This window comes from Rhamphochromis longiceps, linkage group LG23 (assembly GCF_057381845.1).
Source record: "Rhamphochromis longiceps isolate RC_006_pf linkage group LG23, R_longiceps_female_GT1.1, whole genome shotgun sequence".
Classification (NCBI taxonomy): domain Eukaryota; kingdom Metazoa; phylum Chordata; class Actinopteri; order Cichliformes; family Cichlidae; genus Rhamphochromis; species Rhamphochromis longiceps.
The window spans coordinates 38,485,334-38,510,092 of NC_140578.1; the positions used below are offsets into that span (position 1 = coordinate 38,485,334).

The following is a 24,759-nucleotide window of genomic DNA, read 5'->3' on the forward strand; positions in this document are numbered from 1 at the left end:
GTTTGTGCACTGTAGGAAGCCGGCTTTAGACAGGCAGGGTTTGTAAACTTTACAACTTTCAATACAGTTTCTATTCAAATCACATCTTATCTATCATTGTGTGGTTCCTTCTCTGCTGATCCTTTCAAGGCTCCATAGTCTTACCTAGAACTTTCTGATACTGGTCCAAAGTCGTCGAGACAATAATTTAATGCATATCTCATGTTGTTTAATTGTAATACCTGTTACAAAAGTGGCACCCCAGCCTTGCAGCACCCCCAGTCGTCTCAGAGACTGGCTGTGTTTCGAACCAGGCAATGGGAACAATGTCCTCCTCGTCTGAAGACTGGTCAAGCTCCGTTGTGCTGTTGGGAGTATTCTGACGTGTCCTAGGCTTTCTAGCTCGTTTGGGCTGAGCACGCTCCTCCGTTGGTGCGGCAAGAAATCCGCATGGGAGTAAGAGGTCACGATGCAGCGTGCGCTTGGGACCCTCGCCATTCTCTGGTCTAACTGTATAGACTGGGAGGTCTCCAGCTTTCTTTACTACCACATGGACTGTGGACTCCCACTTATCAGCGAGCTTGTGCTTTCCTCGAATACGCACGTTTCTGACGAGTACTCTGTCGCCAATGCCTAAAGCAGAAGGACTCACTCGCTTATCAAACCGAATCTTATTCCTCTCAGCTACCTTGGCAGCAGTTCTTGTGGCAACTTTGTAGCTCTGCTCAAGGCGAGATTTAAGGTCTTGTACGTATTGGGAATGTGACTTGTGTCGCTGTCCTTTCACTGGTAACCCAAATGCGAGGTCGACAGGCAACCTTGGCTGGCGTCCAAACATTAGTTCATATGGTGTGAACCCAGTCACCTCACTTCTGGTACAGTTGTACGCGTGGACCAATGGCTTTACAAAGTCCTTCCAGTGAGATTTTTCTTGACTTCCCAGAGTGCCAAGCATGTCTAATAGAGTGCGGTTGAAGCGTTCCACCGGGTTGCCCCTCGGGTGGTATAGTGTTGTTCGCGTTTTGCGGATGCCCGCAATCTGACAGAGTTCCTTGATCAACCGCGACTGAAAATCAGGACCTTGGTCACTGTGCAGCTTCTCTGGGAATCCATAATGGATGATGAAATTGTCCCACAGCCACTTTGCAACTGTTCGAGCCTTTTGATTTTGTGTCGGTCCAGCTACAGCATACTTGGTGAAGTGATCAGTGATCACGAGGATGTCCTTTGTGTTGCTTCTGTCTGGTTCAACAGACAAAAAGTCCATGCATACTAATTCGAGTGGTCGCGTCGTTGTTATATTCACCAGAGGTGCAGCTCTCTCGGGTAGAGCTTTCCTGCACACACACCTGGTACACGTCCTTATTTTCTTCTCAATGTCCAAAGCCATTCTTGGCCAGTAGAATCTAGCTCTGACTAGATCCACTGTGCGTTCCTTTCCCGTGTGACCCATGTCGTCGTGCAGATTGGTCAATACCACGTCCTGAAGTTCCTCAGGCAAGACTAACTGATGTTGTGGGTGTCCCTCTTCTAGGCGTGTTCTATAGAGGATGCCATTTTGGAGCTCGAACTTGTTCAATACTCTCAACAAGAGAGGCAGATCTGGAAGCTCGGTTCTTAGACTAGGTGGTGGTTTCACTCCATGCTCAATCTGGGAAATGACATGCTTAATGCACTGATCAGCTCGTTGCTTGTCTCTGAGGTCTTCTTCTGAAAGGTTTGGGATGATGGGTAGTCCTCCAAGCCCGTCCTCATGACCAAAACTGTCAGGCACCGCATCTGCAGAAATGGCCAGGCTTTCAACCAGGGAGATACTAACATCACAGTCCATTGCATTGTCGGCGCAATAGATAAGTTGTCTCTCACAAATGGCTTGAACGACCTCTGGATTAACCACTTCAATGTCTCCTGGGTCAGATAGGTGATGTTGAGTGAAACGACGTATCCTGTCCCACTCTTTCTGAGATGGTAGGTCATCACGCAGATTGCCGTGAGGGCGTCTCGACAATGCGTCAGCATCTCCATTTTGTTTCCCAGGGCGGTACTGGAGCCTAAAAGAGAAGGTGGAGAGTGCAGCCAGCCACCTATAGCTGGTTGCATCAAGCTTGGCAGAAGTAAGTATATAAGTGAGAGGATTGCTGTCAGTGACCACCGTAAACTGATTGCCATACAGATAGTCACTGAACTTCTCTGTCACAGACCACTTTAATGCCAGGAACTCAAGCTTGTGAGCCGGGTAGCGGGATTCACTACGTGATAACCCTCTGCTAGCGTAGGCAACAACACGCAGCTGCCCCTCCTGCTCCTGATACAAGGCCGCTCCGAGGCCGGTGGAGCTTGCATCCGTGTGTAGGATGTAGGGCAACGTGGGATCTGCAAAGGCTAGAACTGGGGATGTTGTCAGTTTGTTTATAATCATTTCAAAGGCCTGCTGGCAAGCGGGTGTCCAACGGTCCAGAAATGGTTCTTTTGGGTGGTAGTACTGCCCACTCTTGTCTTTTGACTTGGGATGCTTCTGAACAGGTGGGTACCCCGATGTCAGGTCATTCAGAGGCTTTACTATGCTTGAATAGCCTTTGATGAACTTCCTATAGTACCCGCAGAATCCCAAGAAGGCTCTCAGCTCTTTTAGGCGGTGAGGAACTGGCCAGGTCCTTAATGCTGCTATCTTCTCTGGGTCTGTTTCCACTCCCCGCTCCGACACCACATGTCCCAGATAACGAACCGAAGACTGGAAGAACTTGCATTTTTCTGGAGACAGCTTCAGCCCGTACTCCTTCAACCGGTTGAGAACCTTGATGAGTCTGGCTTCGTGTTCTTCTAAAGTCTTTGAAAAGACTATCAGGTCATCCAGAAAAACTACAACCTCCTTCAGGTTCATGTCGCCCATGCACTTTTCCATCAGCCTCTGGAAGGTACTTGGGGCGTTCGTCACTCCTTGAGGCATGCGATTAAACTCCCAGAAACCAAGTGGGCAGACAAAGGCAGTCTTGGGCTTATCAGCTTCATCAACCTCAATCTGGTAATAACCAGACTTGAGGTCGAGAACACTGAACCACCTGGAACCAGAGAGTGCTGTGAAAGTGTCGTCCATCCTTGGGAGTGCGTACGCATCCTTCACTGTCTGCAGGTTCAACTTCCTCAGAAACTTTATTGTCATTGTCACGAGAACAACGAAATGAAGAATGGTCCCCGATCCTTCCTGTAATCAATACAGAGGCAAACTTGACCATTTTTCTTCCTGACCACAACAATGGGAGATGAAAATGGAGACTCGCTCTCACGAATCACTCCAGCATCAAGAAGTTCTTGAAGATGTTTTCTGACGGCTTCCACATCGTTTGGGTGGATTGGCCGGGCCCTGTGCTTGAATGGTGTTTGGTCAGACAGCTTGATGTGATGCTTTACTTTATCTGTCCTCCCAAAGTCAATATCATTCATGGCAAAGACTTCAGGCATGCCATTTAGCTTTTCCACAATTCTGTCTCTCCACTCTGGAGAAATGTGAGATTCCTCAAAGTCAAAGACCAGCTTAGGTTGATCAGGGGACTTGGATCCAGGTAGCTTGGTTGGCTCCTGACCCTCCGTCGCACTCTGTTTGTGCGGTAGAATAGCCTGGATTGCATTGAGCTCAGCAATCACGCTCTTGGCCGGAATAGTGATGTCGTGCTCAGACGCATTAGAAATCACAACTGGTAGCCTGCATGGGGATCTGGTCGGTATGTAAGGCAGGTCTTTACTAGAAGTCCTCCAGGCAGAGATGATGTAGGGTACTCCACAATGGCACACTTCTCCGACTGGAGTCCCTTGACTGCTACAGTTCCCTCTAAAACAACAGTTTCTCCAGCCGGAACAACCTTCTTGTCTTTCCCATGCATCCTCACCACTCCAATGTTACTGTCATGACATTGTTCATGTCGCAGTTGTAATACTTTCAGCACAGTCTTGTAGCCATCTGCTGAAGGGTGGTGGATCACTGGACCTTTCTCTTTGTGCATGTTATATGCCACATCAAGGGTGTTAGTACCAATCAGTACATCAAAAGCCAGATGTTCCACTGTCTGGGACCACTAAGGCCAAGGTTGGGACATCACACTCCTTCCCCAGGAATTGTTCTGGGAAGGTGATGGTGATTTTAATGTAGCCCAAATAAGGCACGGGTAACCCATTGGCACCTTCAACTTCCAATAGATCATACAGTGGCTCTATCTGTGTTTTGAACAGATGTTGATCAAAGAAGGACTTGGTAACCGTAGTCACTTGTGAACCTGTGTCCATCAGACAGTTAAACTGTTTATCTTGGATCATCACTTGGCATGTACTCTTTGTACCTATCAGTTTTGGGGAAACCTTCGAAAGGTGTTTCCTGACATTACACTGGTTCAAAGCAGCACTTAATTTAGGTGTAGCGTCTTTATTAACAGGGCGCTGGTGAGTTGCTACAGCCTCAGTTTGCCCTACAACTGAGGCTACATCTAAAAATTTTCATTGGGAGTTAGATGGTCGGTTGCATCCCAAAGACGCTGCTTTTCTCTTAGCTGACTTCTTTTTTCATCAACGAGAGTGGGGTTTGGTTCGTTAGTGCAAGTTGAGGAAATGTGGCCATCCTGACCACACTTGAAACAATACCAGGCCTTTGGCCTTGCATTCTGTTTTGGGTTGGATGACTTCCAGCTTGGTGCTCTAGGGTTAAGTTTAGGTGGTAGTGGTTGGCTGGATGTGTGCTCAGCGCTCCCCTTGGGTTTCGAGGTCTTTTGGGGTTTCTTTGACATCAATGCGGTAAGCTGGCTCTGAAGAGATGCGACCTGCTGTTTGAGTTCCGTCAATGTGTTGGACTCGGATGGGATCACTACTTGCTGGCTGCAGGCACATGTGCTTTGCGAGCTAGTAATGGCCCGCTGTCGATTTGAGCCGAGGTGCTTCTTCATGCGTGTGACTTTGGCTGCATGTCTATCCTCTTCAGTACGGATCTGTAACAGGAGCTCTGCAAACGCTGGAGGGTGACTTTTCTTTTCTTCTAGGTTGAGGTCAGAGAGCAAGATGTTGTCCCAACAACCGCGGCAGAATTGCTTGAGAATATATTTGGCTGCTTCTTCAGCAGCAATTCCTCCCCTCTTAACATTAAGGTTTAGAACAGCCTGGAGGCGGCAGAGGTAAGATGAAGCCTTTTCACCAGGATCCTGAAGAGTGTTCATAAACTGGGCGAAAAGTTCTTCGCCATCTTCAACAGTTCCAAAGGCTGCATCCAGCAGTTGAAGGTAAGTTTCAGGGGTAGCTTCAGGACTTAGCCTTTTAACAATATCTGCTGCAGGGGAGAGCAAGCTTTCAACCATTTTCCGAGACTTCTGAAGATTGGACAGAGTGGGATCTTTCCTGAGAAGCTCAGCATGTGATCGCCATGTGTCGTAGTCGGTCTCATTACTGGGTCTTGGGGTTTTTCCTGAAAATGGGTGAAGCTTGATGGGAAAATGTGGATATGTGTTACAGTCACTTTTCCTTACAATGTGTTCAACGATGACCTTTTGAACTTCAGGTGGATGCAGGTCACTCTCCCTGATGGGTAGATTTTGCCTCAGGATGGTGGGTGGCTTTGGTTTGGGGCAATCTTGACCGGAATCTGTTAAGGAGGGACTTCTGAACATCCGGTGCTCTGAGGTTTCAACTGTTTCAAGAGATGTGTCGAACGGTTTGGCTACAGATGCCTCATCAATGCTGTCAGTTCCAATTGCCTCACTGATCTCTGACATCATGTCTCTCAGCACTTCTTCGTAGTCTTTCCCACTTAATTTTGCCAATTTCTTTATCTCATTGAGGTAGGTTTTGGTAACATTGCAGCCAACCTTCGTAGTGTAAATGCTAGCCAAAGCTTGAACGAGATACCTGACACTTGGGTTCTCTTTGAGTTCATGTGTGTAAGGCAAAAGAGAAGATAAGGCTTCAATGGCGGCACCATCTTGATACTCAATAATCAGGTTTTTATAAAACTCTGATTCAGCATCAGTTACTGAAACAAGCCTAAAAGAACCATATTTCTTCAGAAAGTCTATAATCTCCTCATCTTCTGGCGATTCAAGCAACCCACTCACAATCACTGCATTAGGGACTTTGATACCTGAGTTAGCTATGAACTCCATCTTTGGCAATGACAAACAACTTTTAAACAACTTTTTTTTCATACAATTCCCCAAACTTGAGATATGTTTCACTGCTGACACTTAACTAGGCTCCTGGCTGGCTCGCCACTTTTGTAACAGGTATTAAAAATAAAATCAAAACAACATCCTCTTTAAGGAAATTCTCCAAAGAGTTTCAATTAAAGAGCTTCCGCTCCCGTTGCTCAGTCCACTTCTCTTTAGAAAGAGAAATTAGAGTTCCTTGTGTGTGTGTGTGTGTTTCTGTCCATTGGTTCGAACACTACCTGGGTAGATTTTTAAAGTGTTAGTCTTATCTGTATCAAGGAAGGTAGTAATAGTCCTGAGGTTCGCTGAAGATGGATCCCACGGCTGGCCACACCGCACTCGGGTCCGTCGACAGTCACTCTCTTGGGATTGGCTCGCCACTGAACCCACAGGGTTCAGATCTCAAATGATCCAGTCCTGGTCAAAAAACCAATCTATGCACACAGTGCAGAGTGCATACATTACTATTTTATCTATTCTTCTTCCATCACTCATCTTTCAGTCAAGTATTGCTCAAGTATAACAAATTATTTTAGTTATACAATGTCTCAACCATCATAAAATAACTTGAGTTACATCACACAAGGTCTTGGTGCAACAGAAAATATACCTTATATTTACCCTTTTGGGAATAAATAAACTTATAAGATTCACTCTCCCATATTTATCCTTTTAACAGCTTGCTTTTAACTGTTCTTCTTTTTAAGATATTTCAACTTGAATTATTTCTCAGAAAAATATATCAACTTCTTTAAACATTAATACATCAACAGGGTAATGAGATCCCTCACATTTTATAATCACATTTTATGAACTTTTTGCATCTTCATCAAATGAATTAACTTCTAAGTCAACAAAACTAAAAGGGTGCATTTAAGCACTACATGACAATATTACTGCTTCTCCAACGTTTTGGAAAGCTAACAAACTCAGATGAATCACAGTAATGTTAGAACACAGAGATCGCTAAGCAGTAGCTTAATACTAGCGGTTAGCTGGGCACATTCTAATGTATACTTTAGCACTTAAAATTAAACATCTGCACATCAGTGATCTTACAGTACTTTAAACATAAATATCACAACTCCGACTTGTTTTGTTTTTTAAAGCAGAAAATATATTAACAGCAGTCAACTACATGTCTTTATGGTGCTAACATTCATGTAGCATCCCTTACCGGAGCTCGTGGTGAGATAGCTCGTCCAGCTGACGCAGCTTCCCACGGCCGTATTTCACAGATCTCAGATCCTAATAAATAGCCATCTGTTAACAGCTAGTATGTGAAGATAAATTGCGAATTTAACTTTTATTTCAGCTTTTCTTACCAGGATCTTTCAGCTAATTTGGCGGTTGCCTCGTGAGTAGCGGTTGCCTCGTGAGTAATGGCTTCCACAACAGGAAATGTTGACTAACAGAAAGTCATCTCAAGGCATACTCGCCTCCTAGCGGCGGGGAGGGAAAATTACACCTCCAACCTTATGCAGCAGCACAACCCACAAATCTGATGTGGGTTACAAGTGCAACACAAGCTGGAGACAGAGACTGTTGATCTTGGAAGTAAAAATTCATTAAACCTTTTGCAATACACTGGTTTGAACAGTAAAACCCAACTTTGACAATGAGGGCAAATGGTCTACATTTTTAAATTTACGTCATGCTTTTTCAAATGTCTTCGTTTCAACTTTACTTTGTTGGTAAGTTAATGAGTCTAAAGGGCTTGGAAAGAAAGCAACTGGACATCTTTACATTTTTTGAAGACGTTTTACCTTTTGTCCAAGATGCTTCTTAAGTTCTAAAATCAAATGGTTGAGAGTCCCAGGTTTTTAAACCCTACTAGGGTTGACCCTTTAGGAGGGGCGTTAACCCACTATTAATTATGTGTATTATCACATGTGTGGAAAAAGGCCTGTGCCATTGCCACCAGAGATTTCAGGTGAAACCACTGTGAGACCTTGCCTAACCTTATCAGTCACCTATTAAGGTCACCTAATGCAAGATGTGAGTGGGGGTTGAGGTACCTGGGATGAAAACTGAATTGTTGATGTTTTGATATCCACACTGATGATGTTTAAGATGGTCGTTCACAGTGGACATGGATGGTTGGAAAGAGGAGTGAAAGAAGCCATCTGTCTTCTCTGTCCAACATGTGAACCCTGGCATTCCTGAAAGAGTGACCTTCATCATTTAGAAACAGACATACAGCTGAGTCTTGTCCTGTCGAGGTGGCTCATTTATTCTGGGCCATGTATGGAGTAATTGTTTTGATTCTCCAGTGTAGAGGTCCAAACACTCTACACTGGTGTTTTGTCCTCGTGATGAACCAGTTTTTTGTCTAAGGGTGTGGCTAGATATAAGGTGCAGTGGGATATGCTTGAGAAAATTGAGTGATAAACGTGCTACATAAAGGATGACAATGTTGTTCCATTTGTCATTCTGTTTCTCCCAAGTTGGTGTCTGACCTTCTTTCCTGTATACATACTGATGGGATGAAGGCCCGATTGGGTTAACCACATGTTTTGAGAGCTTTCTTAAAATGTGTGTTCTTTTCCTTTCCCTTCTGCCCTAAAGTGAATGTACATCTACACCTAAAGGATACTCTTTAGGAACTCTTTCAACGAAGCCAGTGTTTACACATTTGACCAAGAAGATGGATGGTTTGAAAAAGTAGAAGTAGAAGCTAAAGCATCACACAGCATAGGTGCACTAATTAGACCCTGAGATCCAAAATTTGAAGTCAGTAGTGGTGCCAGTATCTTAGGATTTTAAGACAGCTTAATATTTTTCAGCCTAAAAGTTTAAATATTCAGCGCCTCTGCCGATGTTGAAATGCTTCTCACTCTCCAGACTCTTACCTCTTTCTATAATGACTTAACTTTTTTTGCTGGTTAGCAGCCCTTGATGTCTGGGGTGGTTAGTGCTGTTTCAGGGTTTGCTTACTTAATAGTGAACCTGATATCATGATCCATTTTAATAAAAAAAAGAAATGCAAATCAGTGTAATTAAATAAACAAATATTCATCCCACACCAACTGTTCATTGGGTGACAGAGTAATTCAAAAGATCTAGGATTTAATAGAACTATAATGTATAATTCTAATTACAGCAGTGCATATTTATATATTTATATTTAAACTGTTAGCTAATGTTGAGTCATGCACTGATACAGTGAGCAGTGAGCATGAGATACAGTGAGTATATGGATGTACATGGATGTTACATAATCTATGCCAGCAGGAGGCCACTTAAAAGACTTGGCATTCGAAGCCTTTAAAGCAACTAAGCATGCTCGATTTCTCTTGCTTGCACACTCATGCTTGCACACCTGACAGGGCTGAAATCATACATCTGAAGCGGTATGATTGCCCTGGCATCTAACACACAGGGAATATAGTGACGCAAAGCTGGAGATGTGTGTGTGCATGTTTGTAGGTCCAATTTAAAGTTGACGTGCTCTGCAACTTAGTGTGGAAATTCTCGAGGAACTGACACGTATTCCTGTCGATGCATGAAGTGCACCCACGTATAAGCAAACTCGGAAAATGCAAATAAACATTATAGTTTCTCATCAGCAGTGCCATAAGTTAACGGGTGTCCTGGCGTATCTCAGCACTCTCCAGCAAGGCTCTCATCTCAGCAGTAGAACTTGGGTGCACAGGAGTTAAACTTCCTATATCTGTGCCAAAAAATTTAGCAGCATATGCATAGAAATCATTCTTTGAATTTTACTCTGCAAACACCGGCCATTATTGCTTTCTTTCTTCATATCAGCATCCAGAAGAATCCCAGTCAGAGCTATGTATGTGCATGTGTGAGTGTGTGTGTAGTTTAGGGGAAAATATTGCCTGGGATACTGAGAGATATTGCTGAGTTCTTGTAAGTATGCAAAGGCTCAGTTTTGCTGTGCTTACATTTTCTTTTTTTTAGGGGAGAAGTCAGAGAAAACTATCTGCACAGCCTGTGGAGATATAGTTTCATTACACTTGCATAATGGGTCAAAATACATTTTCGTTTCTCTCCTTCTCTCTTTATGTATAGTAAGCATGCTATCAATCGTTCACTCACTGGGGCAAAAAAAGAATGAATAAGTGCTGAGATGTATGCATCTATACGTGTTCATGTGCACATAGGCGGGCAGAGAAAAACCTCAAGACAATGCTTTTAATTCAGCAATAAAACAAAACTAATTACCTTCCCCACTTTGACAAGCTAATGTGTTGTGTTTCACAGCTATATGCCCCGCAGGCCAGAGTTCCAACACAATGCACATTTTTCCTGCCTGATACTCGGTATTTCTCTTTCAGAACACTTGAAACTTTGTAAAACCGCAGCGAGCCTGTTGGCAGGATAGTTTAAAGCTGCAATCTCTACTTAGACAACAAAACAAAATGATATAATAGCTCTTCTGGCTGAGAGCTAAAGGAGGGATGTGGCAGAGATGTCGCCTGGACTCCCCATCAAAAGCTGAATAGAGTATGACACAAAGAGCACAATATCTACATCTGCAGAATGTGGTTTTCTTTGTTTTGGAAAAGAAACAGAGAAATGTGCTAAATTCTTGCTCAGGGGATAACTTGAGCATTGCGATGGATATTGAAAACTCTATTTTTTTACCTTCACAAAAAGGGAATTATCTGTTCTTACTGTTAAACTGTAAGCAGAATTCAGTAAAGCTGAATTCCCATGAAGGAGTGAACACTAAACTGTGGATTTTTATTTCTCTTTTGATGGAAATACTGCAAGTATATATATATATATATATATATATATATTAGGGGTGCAACAATACACAAAATTCACGGTTCGGTTCGGTTCGATACTTTGGTGTCACGGTTTGATATTTTTTCGATACAAAAAAAATGTTCATGCCTTTTTAATTTGTCATTTATTAAATTTTCACGGCACATTCCGCACCACATCTCTGTGCGTTCATCATTTGTTTGAAGCCAGCTCACCTCCTGCAACTACTTTTCCGAGAATACGTGCTTCTTTTGTGGTTCGGACTCCTTCTGACATTTCTTTGGAGGTGGAGGAACATCACAGTAATTGCTTAAAGGAGCTTGCTTCTTCGACATCTTTAAGAGTTCTAAACAAATGTCTGTCCTCCTCCTGAAAATCTTATGTATGCAAACACGCGTTGCAATTTCTTATCTTGTGCCCGTTTTTTATTTTGACAGCGAATGCGCACCTGCGGACCACTTATGTGCAGCCCTGGTTATTTCGCTTGTCATATTGCAGCCACAGAAATTCTTTTGTCCATGAAACCATAAAGCTGCACTTTCTTTTTGCCTTATAGTCTGATTTGTCATAACTTTTCCGTTTTGTGGTAAGCTTTTCTTTGGCTGTCACTTCTTCACCCTGACCTGTCTTATTTGGCTCAGCAGAACTAAAATATTGTGGCGAGCTCAGACAAGGAGGAGACGGAGGTATCGTTTGGTCTTACTTCCCGTGAGCTAGCCAGGGAGCACAGCTGTTTATTGACATCTGCAGAAGAACACTGCCGTTAGCTAACTGCTCAGTGCAGCAACAGCACAGCAACAACAACAACACCACACAGGGCGCCCTCTGACCCCGGAAGGACACACCGTCGCAGCGAGAGGGCGTCACCCGTCACTATGGCAACATAAACAAAACATAACTGTACAAACAGAACCCCGAACAGCCCTGACCCGCTACATAGCCCCCACCTAAGGGGTCAGTCGTCCCCGACGACCCCATTACCCCACACAAAGTCCTGCAAATGTCCAGGTGCCTTCTTTTGGCGCACCGGCCGGTCACGACCGGCGGGGGAAAAGTCACTCGGGTCAGAACATGGGGTGCCACCATCATCCCACTTCTGACACCAATGTGGCGAGTTCAGACAAGGAGGAGACGGAGGTATCGTTTGGTCTTGCTTCCCTTGAGCTAGCCAGGGAGCACAGCCGTTTATTGACATCTGCAGAAGAACACTGCTGTTAGCTAACTGCTCAGCGCAGCAACAGCAACAGCACAGCAACAACAACAACAACAACACCACACAGGGCGCCCTCTGACCCCGGAAGGACACACCGTCGCAGCGAGAGGGCGTCACCCGTCACTATGGCAACATAAACAAAACATAACTGTACAAACAGAACCCCGAACAGCCCTGACCCACTACAATATATATCCTGCTGCTTTTACACACGCACTCACATAACGCTCAGCGATTCTCTGCGCGATCAACCTCTCACATGTTTAAGCTTGCTGCAGGAGATTTCACTTGTCATGTTTGCATAGAAAGCTAACGATTGATAAGACGATGTCAGAGGAATTGGTGCGCAAATTATCATCACTCACCAATCAGTACTGTCGCTCTCTATACACAGTTCGCGCGATTGCAAAGTGAAAGCAAAAAACAAGCGCAAATTCAAACGCGATTTCAATATGTCACATATTGACAGTGGCTCACCGATGCCAATGACATAATTACCCAGCTACATTTCCGAAAGAATGCAAAAGCATTGACATATATTTTTCCTTCCGTCGGCACTCCTCAACAAACACTCGTAGATTACTTAATTTAATAGACTACTCATACGATAAAAACATCGAAACCATAATATTATCTCTAGATGCAGAAAAAGCATTTGACAGAGTTAATTGGAAATTTTTATTCGCAACTTTACACAAATTTGGTTTTGGAAACTCTTTCATAAACTGGATAAGAATATTATACAATTCCCCAACGGCTCGTATCAGAACAAATGACCAGACATCCTCCAGCTTCTGTCTCCTGAGGGGCACCAGACAGGGATGCCCACTCTCCCCTTCACTTTTTGCAATTTTTATCGAACCTCTAGCAGCAGCATTTAGACAGGCTACAACAATTAAGGGCATAAAATGTAAGAACATAGAACATAAAATCAGTCTCTATGCGGATGATGTGTTGCTTTTTCTGCAAAACACACAAACCAACCTCTCTGAGGTAATTACTTTAATAAACTGGTTTTCAAGAGTTTCAGATTATTCAATTAACTGGCCAAAATCTACAGTTCTCCCCATTAACTGCTCCTTCCATAATTCTTCCTCTGCCCCACTGCAATCCGGAAATATTAAATATTTAGGTATTAATGTCTCTCCTAAGCTTTCAGACTTAACTAAACTAAACCACATCCCACTTCTAAAGAAAGTAGAAGGCGATCTGACTAGATGGAAATCTTTACCCATATCACTCATGGGAAGGGTCGCCACTATAAAAATGATGATCTTGCCAAAAATAAATTACTTATTTTTGATGATCCCTAACAAACCATCACAAGATTGGTTCAGATCTCTGGATTCATATATTTCCAAATTCCTTTGGAAAGATAAACCCCCGCGTATTAGCTTAAAAACGCTACAAAGAACCAAGGATAGAGGAGGATTAGATCTGCCTAATTTTCACCAATACTTCTTAGCCAACAGGCTTCAGTTCATCTCAGAATGGTTAAAACATACCTTCTTAGTTGAGCCCTGGCTAGATGTTGAACAGGCACTATGCAAGGATCTAGAGATTTCAGACCTACCATTTATTAGCTCAAACATCAAAAGACATGAATGCTTTAAAAGTATCAACATCAGCTTTTCTCTAACAGCATGGTGGGAGTTTCTAAAAATAACGGAGTCTTCATTAATCCCATGCAAACGTACACCTATCTGGAATAACCCTGACATATTACAAAACAATAATATGATTAATTTCCCAGAATGGAGTTGTAAAGGAATTAAATACTTAGAACATATATTAGAGGGAACAGAATTTATTCCATTTGACAGACTAGTTGAACAATATGGGATCAACAAGACAAGGTTTTTAGAATATCAACAAATTAAATCCATAGTAAAAAAGAAATTTAACCTCAGTCAAGTTGAATTACAAACACCACTAAGTGCGGCACATTTTCTTACTCTTAAATCCCCCAAATTATTATCTAAAATATACAGAACACTTTCTAAATTAGATGAATCAATATCCCTTCCTACTGCAAAGTGGGAAGCAGATTTATCAGTCAACCTAGACCAAAACTTCTGGTCTCAGATTTGCTTAAAAACTTTTAAATTAATTAAAAATCCCAGCCTGCAATTAATACAATACAAAATACTTCATAGAGTGCACTATACAGGTCATCGGATGTTCAAGATGGGCTTTACATCTTCCAACAACTGCTCACACTGTCAAGGCAATACACCAGACAATTACATCCACGCTCTTTGGTTCTGTCCACCAGTGCAAAAGTTTTGGCGCGAGATATGTGAAGACTTATCAAAGTGTCTGAAATGTAACATTCCAACCTCCCCCTTAGTGTGTCTACTGGGCAGCTTAGATAATGTCACTTCAGAAAAGAATATAGCCCATATGATCTTCACTGCCCTATGCATAGCCAAGAAAACAGTCCTCATGAACTGGAAAAATAAAAATAATCTTAATTCTAACCAATATAGAAATTATCTATTAGATTACATTAGTCTTGATACAGCCTCTGCCACCACATCAGATCAATTGCTCTGGGCTCCTTTGATCAGCTCCATCACCTAGTGGGGGTGGGGGGTCATAGTTTGGTCCCGCCTTCACTGTTGTGATTGGTGTGGGGGTAGGGACAGGCTTAGGGTGTCGGGGGGTTCCCCGGAGGCATCTTCCTTGGGGGGCTCAACCCGGGGTAGCGGTCATGTCCGGTTAGGGGCTCTGTTGGCTCTCCGGTGACTGTTTCCTCGCGGCTGCGTGCAGCGGGGCTAGGGGAGGGTCTGTGCTGACGGACGTGGGTTACTGACCTGGTAGCCTGGCTGGCCCTGGGTGGGTCCGGGATGGGCGTGAGGTTCTGGGGGCGCTCCGTCTCTGGGCTGGGACCCGGACTGGGCCTCGGGGGCTTGGGTCCTGGTTGGTGTGTTGCCGGGGTTGTGGGCGGGTGGGTGCATGGGGGCCCAGCCCTGGAGCAGGGTGCCGCCGGTGCGTCGAGCCACCTGGGGGCTCTTCAACTGGTGGGGGAGATTGTCACATCTTGCAGGAGCTTTCCTCTCCTCAGGAGCTCCCTCTGCAGGAGGGGGAGATACAGGAGAGGTGGAGGAAGATCTCAGCCTGGGCGTTTACCGTCTTATGTAGTCTGGAAGATGTGTGGATGGTGGGGTGGGTGCAGTTTTCTCTGTGGTGGGGTTGGGTGGACTGTCCAGGGCTCTGTGGGGCCGGGAGGCGCTGCTGCACTGGGCCCGGTCTGGATGGGCCTGGGCCCCCTTTCCCTGGCGGGTCGCGGAGTATGGGGGTGCCTACTGGGGTCAGCGGGGGAGCTGGCCCCAGGGAGGGGTCACTTGCCCCTCCCTTCCTTCCCTCCCCATCTCCAGCTGCCTCCCTCTTCCCGCTCCACCACAACCACCCACACATGCAGGGCCTTGGAGTAGGGGTATGTCACCAGGGTGCAGAGGAGGCTACCCCCCCCCCCCCCCTCTGTCCCCTTCTGGCTGCCTCTGCCTCAATTTTATCCCACAACTTAGACATTCACATTATTCACACTCTCATTACACATACATATAGGATCTTGGGGGTGGGCACAATCACGGAGTCCAAATTACCATCAGGGTGTACACCCCACCCCTGGCATCGTTGCCCACCTCTCAATTTTAAATACACGTAGACATTGAGGGCTAGCAGGAGGGACCATGCGCTTACCTGCTGCTCTCTGGCAGGTAGCTCCATGCCCTCCTGGGTTTTAAATGCACCTTAGAACACATATGCATCAACACTACAATGAGCGGGTGGAGGGAGGTTTGGAGTCTTCTCCCACCCCCATTCTCTGCGGCCTGCTGGAGCGGGAGGGCTAGTAGGAGGAGTTGGCCGTCCGACTGCGGTCTGGGGTGTGGGGCCTCCCTGCTGCTGCGGAGTCGGGGTGGTCTGCCTCTCCCCACCGCAGGGAAAAGGGTAACACCACCTGGGTCTGGGTGCAATTCCCCCCTCCAGGGGCAAGGGTACCTAGACCCGGTTTGTAGAGTACGCTTGGGGAGTGTGATTGTGTGTACAGCGTCTCTTTATGTCTGTCTCCACGTTGGTTGAGTGTGGAGTGAGTGCATATGAGAGCATGAGGGTGGGAATGGATGTTTGTGTCTGTGTGTGCCTGTATGTCTGTGTCTATATGTCAGGTTGGGTATCAGACGCCACCTCTCTGGGGACACCTCAGGCCCTCCAAGGTTTGGAGGCCTATCTCCACCCACCACCACTTCCCCTGCCGGTGGCGGACTCCCTCAGGTGTCGGTGTGTTGGTGGTTCTTTGTGTCTGGGGGTGGGCGTCCGGGTACACACCGGCTCACTCCTTGGCGGCCGCTTGTCGGGGCCTGGGGCCTGGGGCTCGCTCGGGCCCCTTTGGAGGTGGGGTGCCCCCGGCCTCTCGGCCTGGGGCTCGGTCACTCAGGCACAGCTGGGGGCCGGCGGAGCTCACGGGCGCGTCACTGCAACTCCCCCTGACTTCTGCTCCGCGGCTGCTGGGCGAGCCCTCATCTGGGACTCTCCTCAGCTCTTACTGGAACAGTGGCGCGGCTGCCCCTCTGTTGGTCTTCCATGGTCTCTTGTGTTCTGGGGGCCTCTGGATGTCTGGAGTTTTGATCTCCTCCATACCCGCTTCACACCCTGGAGGACGGGGCTGTGGCCCCCCCACACTCCCTAGCAGATCATTACATGGAGAAACCTTTGGAATGCAAGCATGCTGATCCACACAGGTATGCACACATGGGTATTCACAGACGCGGACTAAAGCTTTCTTGGCTGCTACCTCAAAGCACACTGTGCGCTGTCTATCTTGCGTGCTGCACAATATCGTTTATTATTTAGTAAATATTGATATCTATGACTAGCTAGTTTATTGTGATGGTGCTTTGTTTTCTCTATTATTATGTTGCTCTTTGTTGTTTGCTGTCTCCTCTGTTTGTTTTTTTTGTTTGTTTGTTTTTTTTCTCCATACAGGTGACCCAGGAGTTCTTTTTTTTTTTCTCTCTCTTCCCCCCCCCTTCTCACCGTCTCTTCTCCCCTTTGGTTTTCTTTCTTTCTCTCCCCCTCTTTCTCTCATTCATTCCCCCTGTCCTATTTATTAAAAAAAAAAAAAAAAAAAAAATGACAAAGGATGAACTGAAGCTCTGCCATCACGTAATGTCGCATACTGCTGTTTCTGATGTCATTTTGAAAAAAAAAAAAAAAAAAAAAAAAAAGAATGCAAAAGCATTGACATATATTTTTCCTTCCTACGATAGCCCGACGGGCAGGGCAGAGATAGATTTTGGTAGCCCGACTGGAAAAATCTCTAGCCCCGGGACGCCGGGCAGGCTCGCGAGCCCTGTATCTGATTGAGGAATCACTCATCTTTGGAAAAGAGAGTTTATTACAGAGAAATGGCTCTTTCCAAAATAAAAGCTATACTATACGCTTCTTCTGGGCTATATTCTCAGCAGCATATTAAGCATATCAGGTCCCCATAAGGAGAATCATGTGCTAACGGCTGTCTAAGTGACTCGGGTAAAATTTGTAGCATGCCTGCTTGTTGTTTTTGTCTGCTTCCACTTGTCTTTGCACTAGGATGATGTCGGTGTAATTGTGCAGTCATATTTGTTGTGTTCCCACTAGTGCTGTCAGGATAAATCTCGTTGAAATGACGTTAACGCCACAACATGGCAAATCTCCGTTAACAAGCTACCGCGGATCGCCCGTGCATGGGGCTGGACGGCCAACACGTTAACGAGCTAACTGCGCTAACACACTAGCTCCCACCAATGTAATTGAGCATTGCATGGCACATCCAACATACTGTTTTACTTTAGTCCATGACGCGCTTACCTTCAGGGTCATACGTCACATGAAAACCAAAATAGTTCCAAACGCCAGATCTGAATGAGGGTGGGGGAGGGTTCGATTTGCCATGTTGCAAGGAGAGCTTAACTTCTGTCTGCTAGCTTGCCCTGCGCTCAGTGAATCTGCGTTCGACTACTCCGCCTAGGCTGCACTGTCGAGCACAGATCCACTGAGCGCTCAACACAGTCAGCATCGTCAGAAGGAAAGTTGATAAAATAAATTAAAAATGTATTTTGTATTGTTCGATACTGAACCGAAAGCACTGTATCGAACGGTTCAATATCGATACGAGTATCGTTGCACCCTTAATATATATATCTCAAACAATTTTAACTCTATAATACAGTAAAATAAAAAACAAAACAAGAAAAGACCACCTTAAACTTTAACACTTTCTTGGGCACTACTGAGTTGTGCTTGCCATAGATTGGCAAATGAGCTCCCATAATTCCTACAAACAGAGTCAAAACTGGCAAATGAATTGTTCAGGTGACGCTATGGGTGTTACAGTTCTGAAACAGAGACCAAGATTCCTACAATGCTGTTCCATCTTCCAGTATCACAATGCTCATGGGGAGTTGTTAATGCCTGGCTACAACATACTGGTCTGGTGCAAGCTGTAATCTTTGTAGAATTTTTCCAATAACGAGTCAGCTGGAAATACCTTGGACTAATGGAGTTTATTTGTTGTACATGAAGCTCATCATGATCAAGCCTGTGGTTATGAAAAACAAATCTCTGGAGTTTTTGTTATTTATCACCTGTTAAAAAAAAGAAGAAAAGTACAAAGTATGAAATGAAACTGTTTTTTGAGAATTGCTGCACCCCTAGGAGAACGAGATGAATAAGATAAATTGTAGATGTGAGACACAGCATGCTAAAAGCCAGCCAAAAACACATTACAGAATCCCAACTGTGCAGCAAAACGGGTAAGCAGTGATGCAATTGAGAACAACCGGACTTTCCAATATTTCTCTGCCTGCAAATACCTGTGAAAACTATGTAACTGTAGTTTATTGATCAGTTTTTGGTGCATAAGCTGCAAAAAAAAGAAAGAAGAATGAACATACTACAAGTGCTAAACTACATATTCTCCTGCTCATAACTGGGGTCCCAGCTCAGTTGGGGGGGACTGACAAACTTGAAAATACGGCTGTGACAATCTGCATCCTTTGATAGTTGACCTCCACCTGGCTCCATTCAGTTGGGTGGCATGTACTTTTTTGTTTAGACAAATGATGAGGAAATCCACTAAACAAAAATGAAGAGTAGTTATCCTGCTGGGAGTGAAAAAATAAAGAAAAAAGAGGAAGACAAGAACAAACCAAGACAGTGGTGAGTGGAGCAGATAAAGCAAATTAAATACAGTGCTAATTAACTAAATCCTGCTAGTTTAGCCTTAACTGTGGAGCAGAGACACTTTAATAATGTAACTTCACATTTAACACTCCCCTGCCTTGACCCAAATGAGTAGAGCATGCAACTTTGATTCTTTGGTCTCATAAACATAAATGAAAGTGTGAATTTTAAGTGAAATGCAGCTGACATATATAAAAACAAAGGTTTATTTATTCAAGTATCTGATCATCAGTCAATATAATTTGGCCAGATTCCACTAAATGTATTTGCTATATTGTTCTTATGTAACAAAATTACCTGGAAAATTGACATGCAGGCAAATTAAATCAGAATTTTGAGCATAAATATGTTTTTAAGTGTAGAATGGTCACTGGAAATATTTCAGACTCGACACAGTTTGATATCTTAAAGTTGAAATCTCATAAAACATAAACATAATTAAATGCTAATCTAGAAGTTCTAAAATTTCAGAAAACATAAAAACGTCTGGTTTTCTAATGTTTTGTCATAAGTATGTTTATTGTGGAACATCACCTTTTACAAGAAGAAGCATAAACACATGACATCATTCAAGGTTGTCTCAATCTGAAGTTTTCCATTTACCCTTCTCTCTATGTCTACTCTCACACAATGTGTTTATGCTATCAGAAAGGAGCTAAGCTGTCCTCGAGGCATGTTGTAGAGCCAAAACACATGGCAGCACACAGTAGACGCTCAGGATCAAATTTTCTAAGCAGGTCAAATTATTGTGATACCACAATTGCACCAATGGGAGTGGAAAGTTCTCCAGGTGATCTGCTAACAATGCTCTAATTTATATACAAAGACAGACTCAGTTCGTTTCAGTAATGACCAGCATTCTACCAAGAGTAGAGCAAATTAGCCAATTAAAAAGTAGTAGACCTGATGATGATGTGTGAGGGAGCAATATAGTTATGTAACAAAACAATGCGGTGTAAGTGCAAGTTGTATGCATTTGTTTCACAGACAAGCTTTTAGGGTAGGGTAAACAAGGCAGCTGAAGAAGAATCAATATGTTTGTGACATAAGGGTGAACTGATCTGTTCGAATTTGCTGGGGACTTGTGTGTGAGATGCTGTATATTAAGACACAGGTATCCAGAGGATTTATCCAGATGGATGCATTACCACAAACTACACCATCATATAAACCTCAAATCAGCATCTAAGAGATGACCCAACACCTCGCTTTTGTTTATTACTGCAGGCTGCAGGTACTTATTGAATGTTACACATTGTAAGATTCCAACAGTAATACAATGACACAGTCCCACCTATAGCTCTTGTGACAATATAACATAACATGGAGTATTTTTAATAGATAAATAAATAATAGAATTTAAAATGTGACTTCGGTTGTGTGCAGTGCTGAGAAAGACAAATAGAGAGATTTTAATTGTGTTTCTCTGTGTAGAAATGTGACAAAACCCCTGAAATTCTGCAAACTGTTCTTCTCACTGCAAAAAGTAACTCGATCGCCTTTAAATCCTGGTTTGCTTCTTGTGTCTGGATTTTCCTCCTCCTCCTTCTCTCTCTCTGAAGCTCAACATTTTCAATTCTCTTAATTTACTATTAGTACTGAGAATCACAAATATGTGGGGCATGGGTCTAAATAAGGACCAGTGCTGGAGTAGTTACACACAAAAAAGCAATGCATTACACATCATTCTTTACTTTTCTTAAAAGTAGTTCAGTACGTTAGTTACTCACCAAAAAAGGTCATTTATTACACTACTTGTTACATTACTTTCTCGTTACTCTCTAAAATGAAGCACACTGTTACATTATGTCCAGTTAACAGTATAAACCTGATACTGTTCAACACACCAACACAAATCCCTACCCTAATGAGACACACAAAAGATCTTTCTTCTAGTTTTTACATGTGAACACACAGCTGACAACACAAAGCAAAGATGAAAACCAGCCTAAAGAGACTTCAAAGTGATTGCCACAGTGATTCTACTTTAGTAACAACAGCCTGACTGCTCATCACTGCCTTTGTTACCTGTTGAAGATCAGGCTCTGGATACTGTGCTGGGGTCTGCATACATTGAGCTACACTGTGAAAAAGAATGCAGCTGGGGCGCCAAAATAATACCGTAAAATAACAGAAAATAACTTTCTCATAAAAATACGGTTTATTTCAGTAATGACAATACAGTTTGTTGCCCTAATTTTACAAGGGATTTTGCCTTTTTCAAGTGCTTTTAAACATTAAATTAGGAACATTTTAACGTGATTAAAAAATGAAATTACCTATAAACAAGGTCAATGAATGCAGCAATATGAATAATAATATTTAAATGTGCAGAAATATACAGTTAACAGCTGGTTTAAATGATAATAATAATGGATTGGATTTACATAGCGCTTTTCGAGACCCTCAAAGTGCTTTACAATTCCACTATTCATTCACTCTCACATTGGTGGGGGGAAGCTACAGTTGTTGTTAGGATGCCTGGGTCGTTGACCCAGGGTTTTGAGTTTATTGTATTATCTATCATTTCTATTCTTTGGTTTCTTCGTTAGAGTTATGTCTTATGGTCTGTCTCTGTGTAATCCTTAGTAGCTGTCTCCCCTGTCTGCTATATCCCCGTGTACAGTCAGTGTCTGTGTCTGCCCTGGTCCCACATCTCTGTTCCCTCTGTTGCAGTGCATGCGTGTTAGTCTGTGTCTTTAGTTCAGGCTGTGTCATGTTTCCTGTTTTATTTTGAAGGTCCTTGTCTGATGTTAATGTATCTGGTTTCGCTTCCCCTTGTCTCGTTAGGCCTGATTTGCCCCAGCTGTGTTTCCCTCCTGTTACCCATTCCCTGATTGCTCCCTCTGTGTATTTAAGCCCTGTGTTTCTCTGTGTCTGTGTCATGATCTACTGTTTATGATGCTGTGTGTTTTGTCTGCTTGCCTGAGTTTATTTTTTGGAGTCTCAGTTTTGTTATCTTTTTGTGTTCACGTCTGTCTCCAGAGTCTGCACTTTGGGTCCTTTTCCTGCCTGCACACAACCGTTTCATAACAGTTGTAGCCACAGCTGCCCTGGGGCAGACTGACAGAAGCAAGGATACCATGTCGCGCCAACACCAGTAGGCAGTAGGTGAAGTCTCTTGCCCAAGGATATAACAACGGAGACTGTCTGAGCCGGGGCTTGAACCGGCAACCTTCCGATTACAAGATGAACTGCCAACTCTTGAGCCACGATCGCCCTAAATAACATTATTTGATGTAAAACAAGTTTATAAGAATCATTTTATATATTTTTCCATAGTATTACATTTGAATTTAACAGTTCAAGCTTTCAAATAATGGAAAAAAATATTTGTGAAATTATGATACATTTGTGAATGTATTTTAACAATCTAAATATGCATATGTACAGACAAATATATTTAAAAAAAACAAGAAAATTGTGTTTTATTACATTTACAGTGATGTTATGTTATTTTTACATTTGAAATGTAAAATCAGTCTATTTATGTAAATTTAATGATATTCTTGAAAAACTGTACAAAAATGTAAAATACAAATACAATATATATTATAATTTCTTTTGTTGTTGTTTTTTTTTTTTTTTTTTTTTACAGTGTATGAAATCTCTCTGGATCTTTGCAAGTACCTGCACTGACAGCATTGCTAAAAAGCTAACCAAAAACTCAAAATTCTGTTAGCAGCATAACAATTGTTCCTCTCCTGGATGCAGTTTCCACTTTATCATTGTGCTCTTGTATTTTTGTGTAATACAAATAAAAGTAATGTTGATATCGCCGCTGTAGACCGATCCACACGTTTCCTCCTTCAGTGCACAAACATGTTTACTTGATGCCCATTTTTCTTTCTGTCTGCTCTGCATGAATATAACTAAAGAACGTTTGTAACACAAGTAACAATGTAACTGGAGTTGTAATATAATTACTGAATTTAGTACAGTAACTTTTGACATTACTGAAAAATCTTAATGCAAATGTGTACAATGTAAATCATCACAATGTAACATGTTACACCTAACACTGGTAGGGACTCAGGGAAGAGTGATAGGAGGTCTGTCTGTGAAGGTTCTCAGTCATCCAGGTCATCGTAGTCAAAAGAGCTTGCAAAGAAAAGCGTCTGGACTTCTTTAAGTTACTTGAAGACGTTTCACCTCTCATCCGAGAAGCTTCTTCAGTTCTAAGGTCAAATGGTGGAGAGTCCCAGATATAAACCTAGTGGGAGTATCCCCCCCACAGGGGGACAAAAGGACCCCCTGATGATCCTCTAATCGCCTGAGCCAAGGTGTGAAACTGGGTGTGAGTCCCAATCAGCCAGAGTGAAAGGAGGTCAGTGCTCAGTTTTCAGCCACTTGTTCAAATAAGCGCTCCTAATGACAGCCATCACAGACACATTTTTAATGTGATAATCTAAGTACAATTTGAAATTGTTGTGCCACAATCCCTAATAAATCACGTGTTTTATTAATATAACAATTTTTTCCCATAAGAGAAGGAAGAGAGATGAAAATCCCCTGTAAATAAGGCCAGCAACAAAAGCATGTGTGTTTACACCTTTTAAGTCACAAAATTGACACTGCACCTCTTTAGAGTAGATCTTGACAGCAGCTATTAATGCAAAAGAGAGGAAATGGCACACATGGTGTCTGCCTTGTGGAACATGATGACCTGACCTTTATCAGGCCTCCAAAAGTATTGAGATCTCATCAAATGGAAAATACACTATATCATTACTGCTCTTCATCTAAAATTTTGTGCAGTTCTCTGTCCTAAAAAAAAAAGTTTTCAATTGTAATTTCATTGTTTTGGTCCTCATAAGTGTACTTTTAAAGTTAAAATCTGGGAAAACAAAAATGTCACCTAAAGCTTTGGATACTACCTTCTATGCAACCACTACTTAAGATCTCGCCAATATGTATCTATCAAGTAAGATGGATCTCTACTTGAATTTCAGTTTGGAAAAAAGTAGTGGTAGTATAAGTAGTTTAAATGGTGAGTAACGGTGGTGTTGGGTGCAACTCAAATATTCAAAAATTCAACTTTTGTCTTGTCAGTCCATCAAGTATTTTATGAACAATTCCGAGGCAAGTGAGCCCTACAGTTCTTTTTTTTTAAATTGTTTTTCTGGCTTTATTTGATAGACTGACATCTTAGCAGAGGGAGAGAGAGGAGAGGCTGCGGGTCTGCCTCCATCAGTCATATGGCATATGGGCTAGACCACTGAGCTAAACCAGGGTTTCTAGGCCTGCAGTTCTTATCTGACCTGCTGAATGAGTTGTCACTGTGCTATTAGAGTCATTTTGGTTGGCTCCTGGATATGTTCACCGCTGTTTCCAAGTGACTTTGTTTCTCAGTTTTATTTAGATTGTGACATGATCCACATTGTCAGACAGGTTCTATTTAGGTGATTTCTTGATTCAGCAGAT

At 43.1% G+C, this 24,759-nt stretch overlaps 1 protein-coding gene across 1 annotated transcript; it reads right to left on the bottom strand.

Moving 5' to 3' along the window:
• Positions 1 to 3,753: 3,753 nt before the first annotated feature.
• On the bottom strand, positions 3,754 to 8,817 carry LOC146642533 (uncharacterized). The gene is made up of 2 exons (XM_085398431.1): positions 7,484 to 8,817; positions 3,754 to 7,406 (listed from the first exon to the last, which is right to left on the bottom strand). Exon 2 carries the CDS (start codon positions 6,153 to 6,155, stop codon positions 4,455 to 4,457), a length of 1,701 nt encoding a protein of 566 aa, XP_085254557.1. The 5' UTR covers positions 6,156 to 7,406; positions 7,484 to 8,817; the 3' UTR covers positions 3,754 to 4,454.
• Between the last annotated feature and the right edge of the window lie 15,942 nt (positions 8,818 to 24,759).

What these genes read in the sequence shown, in the direction of transcription:
- LOC146642533 (XM_085398431.1), bottom strand. Translation starts at nt 6,155, where the DNA reads ATGAAAAAAAAGTTGTTTAAAAGTTGTTTGTCATTGCCAAAGATGGAG.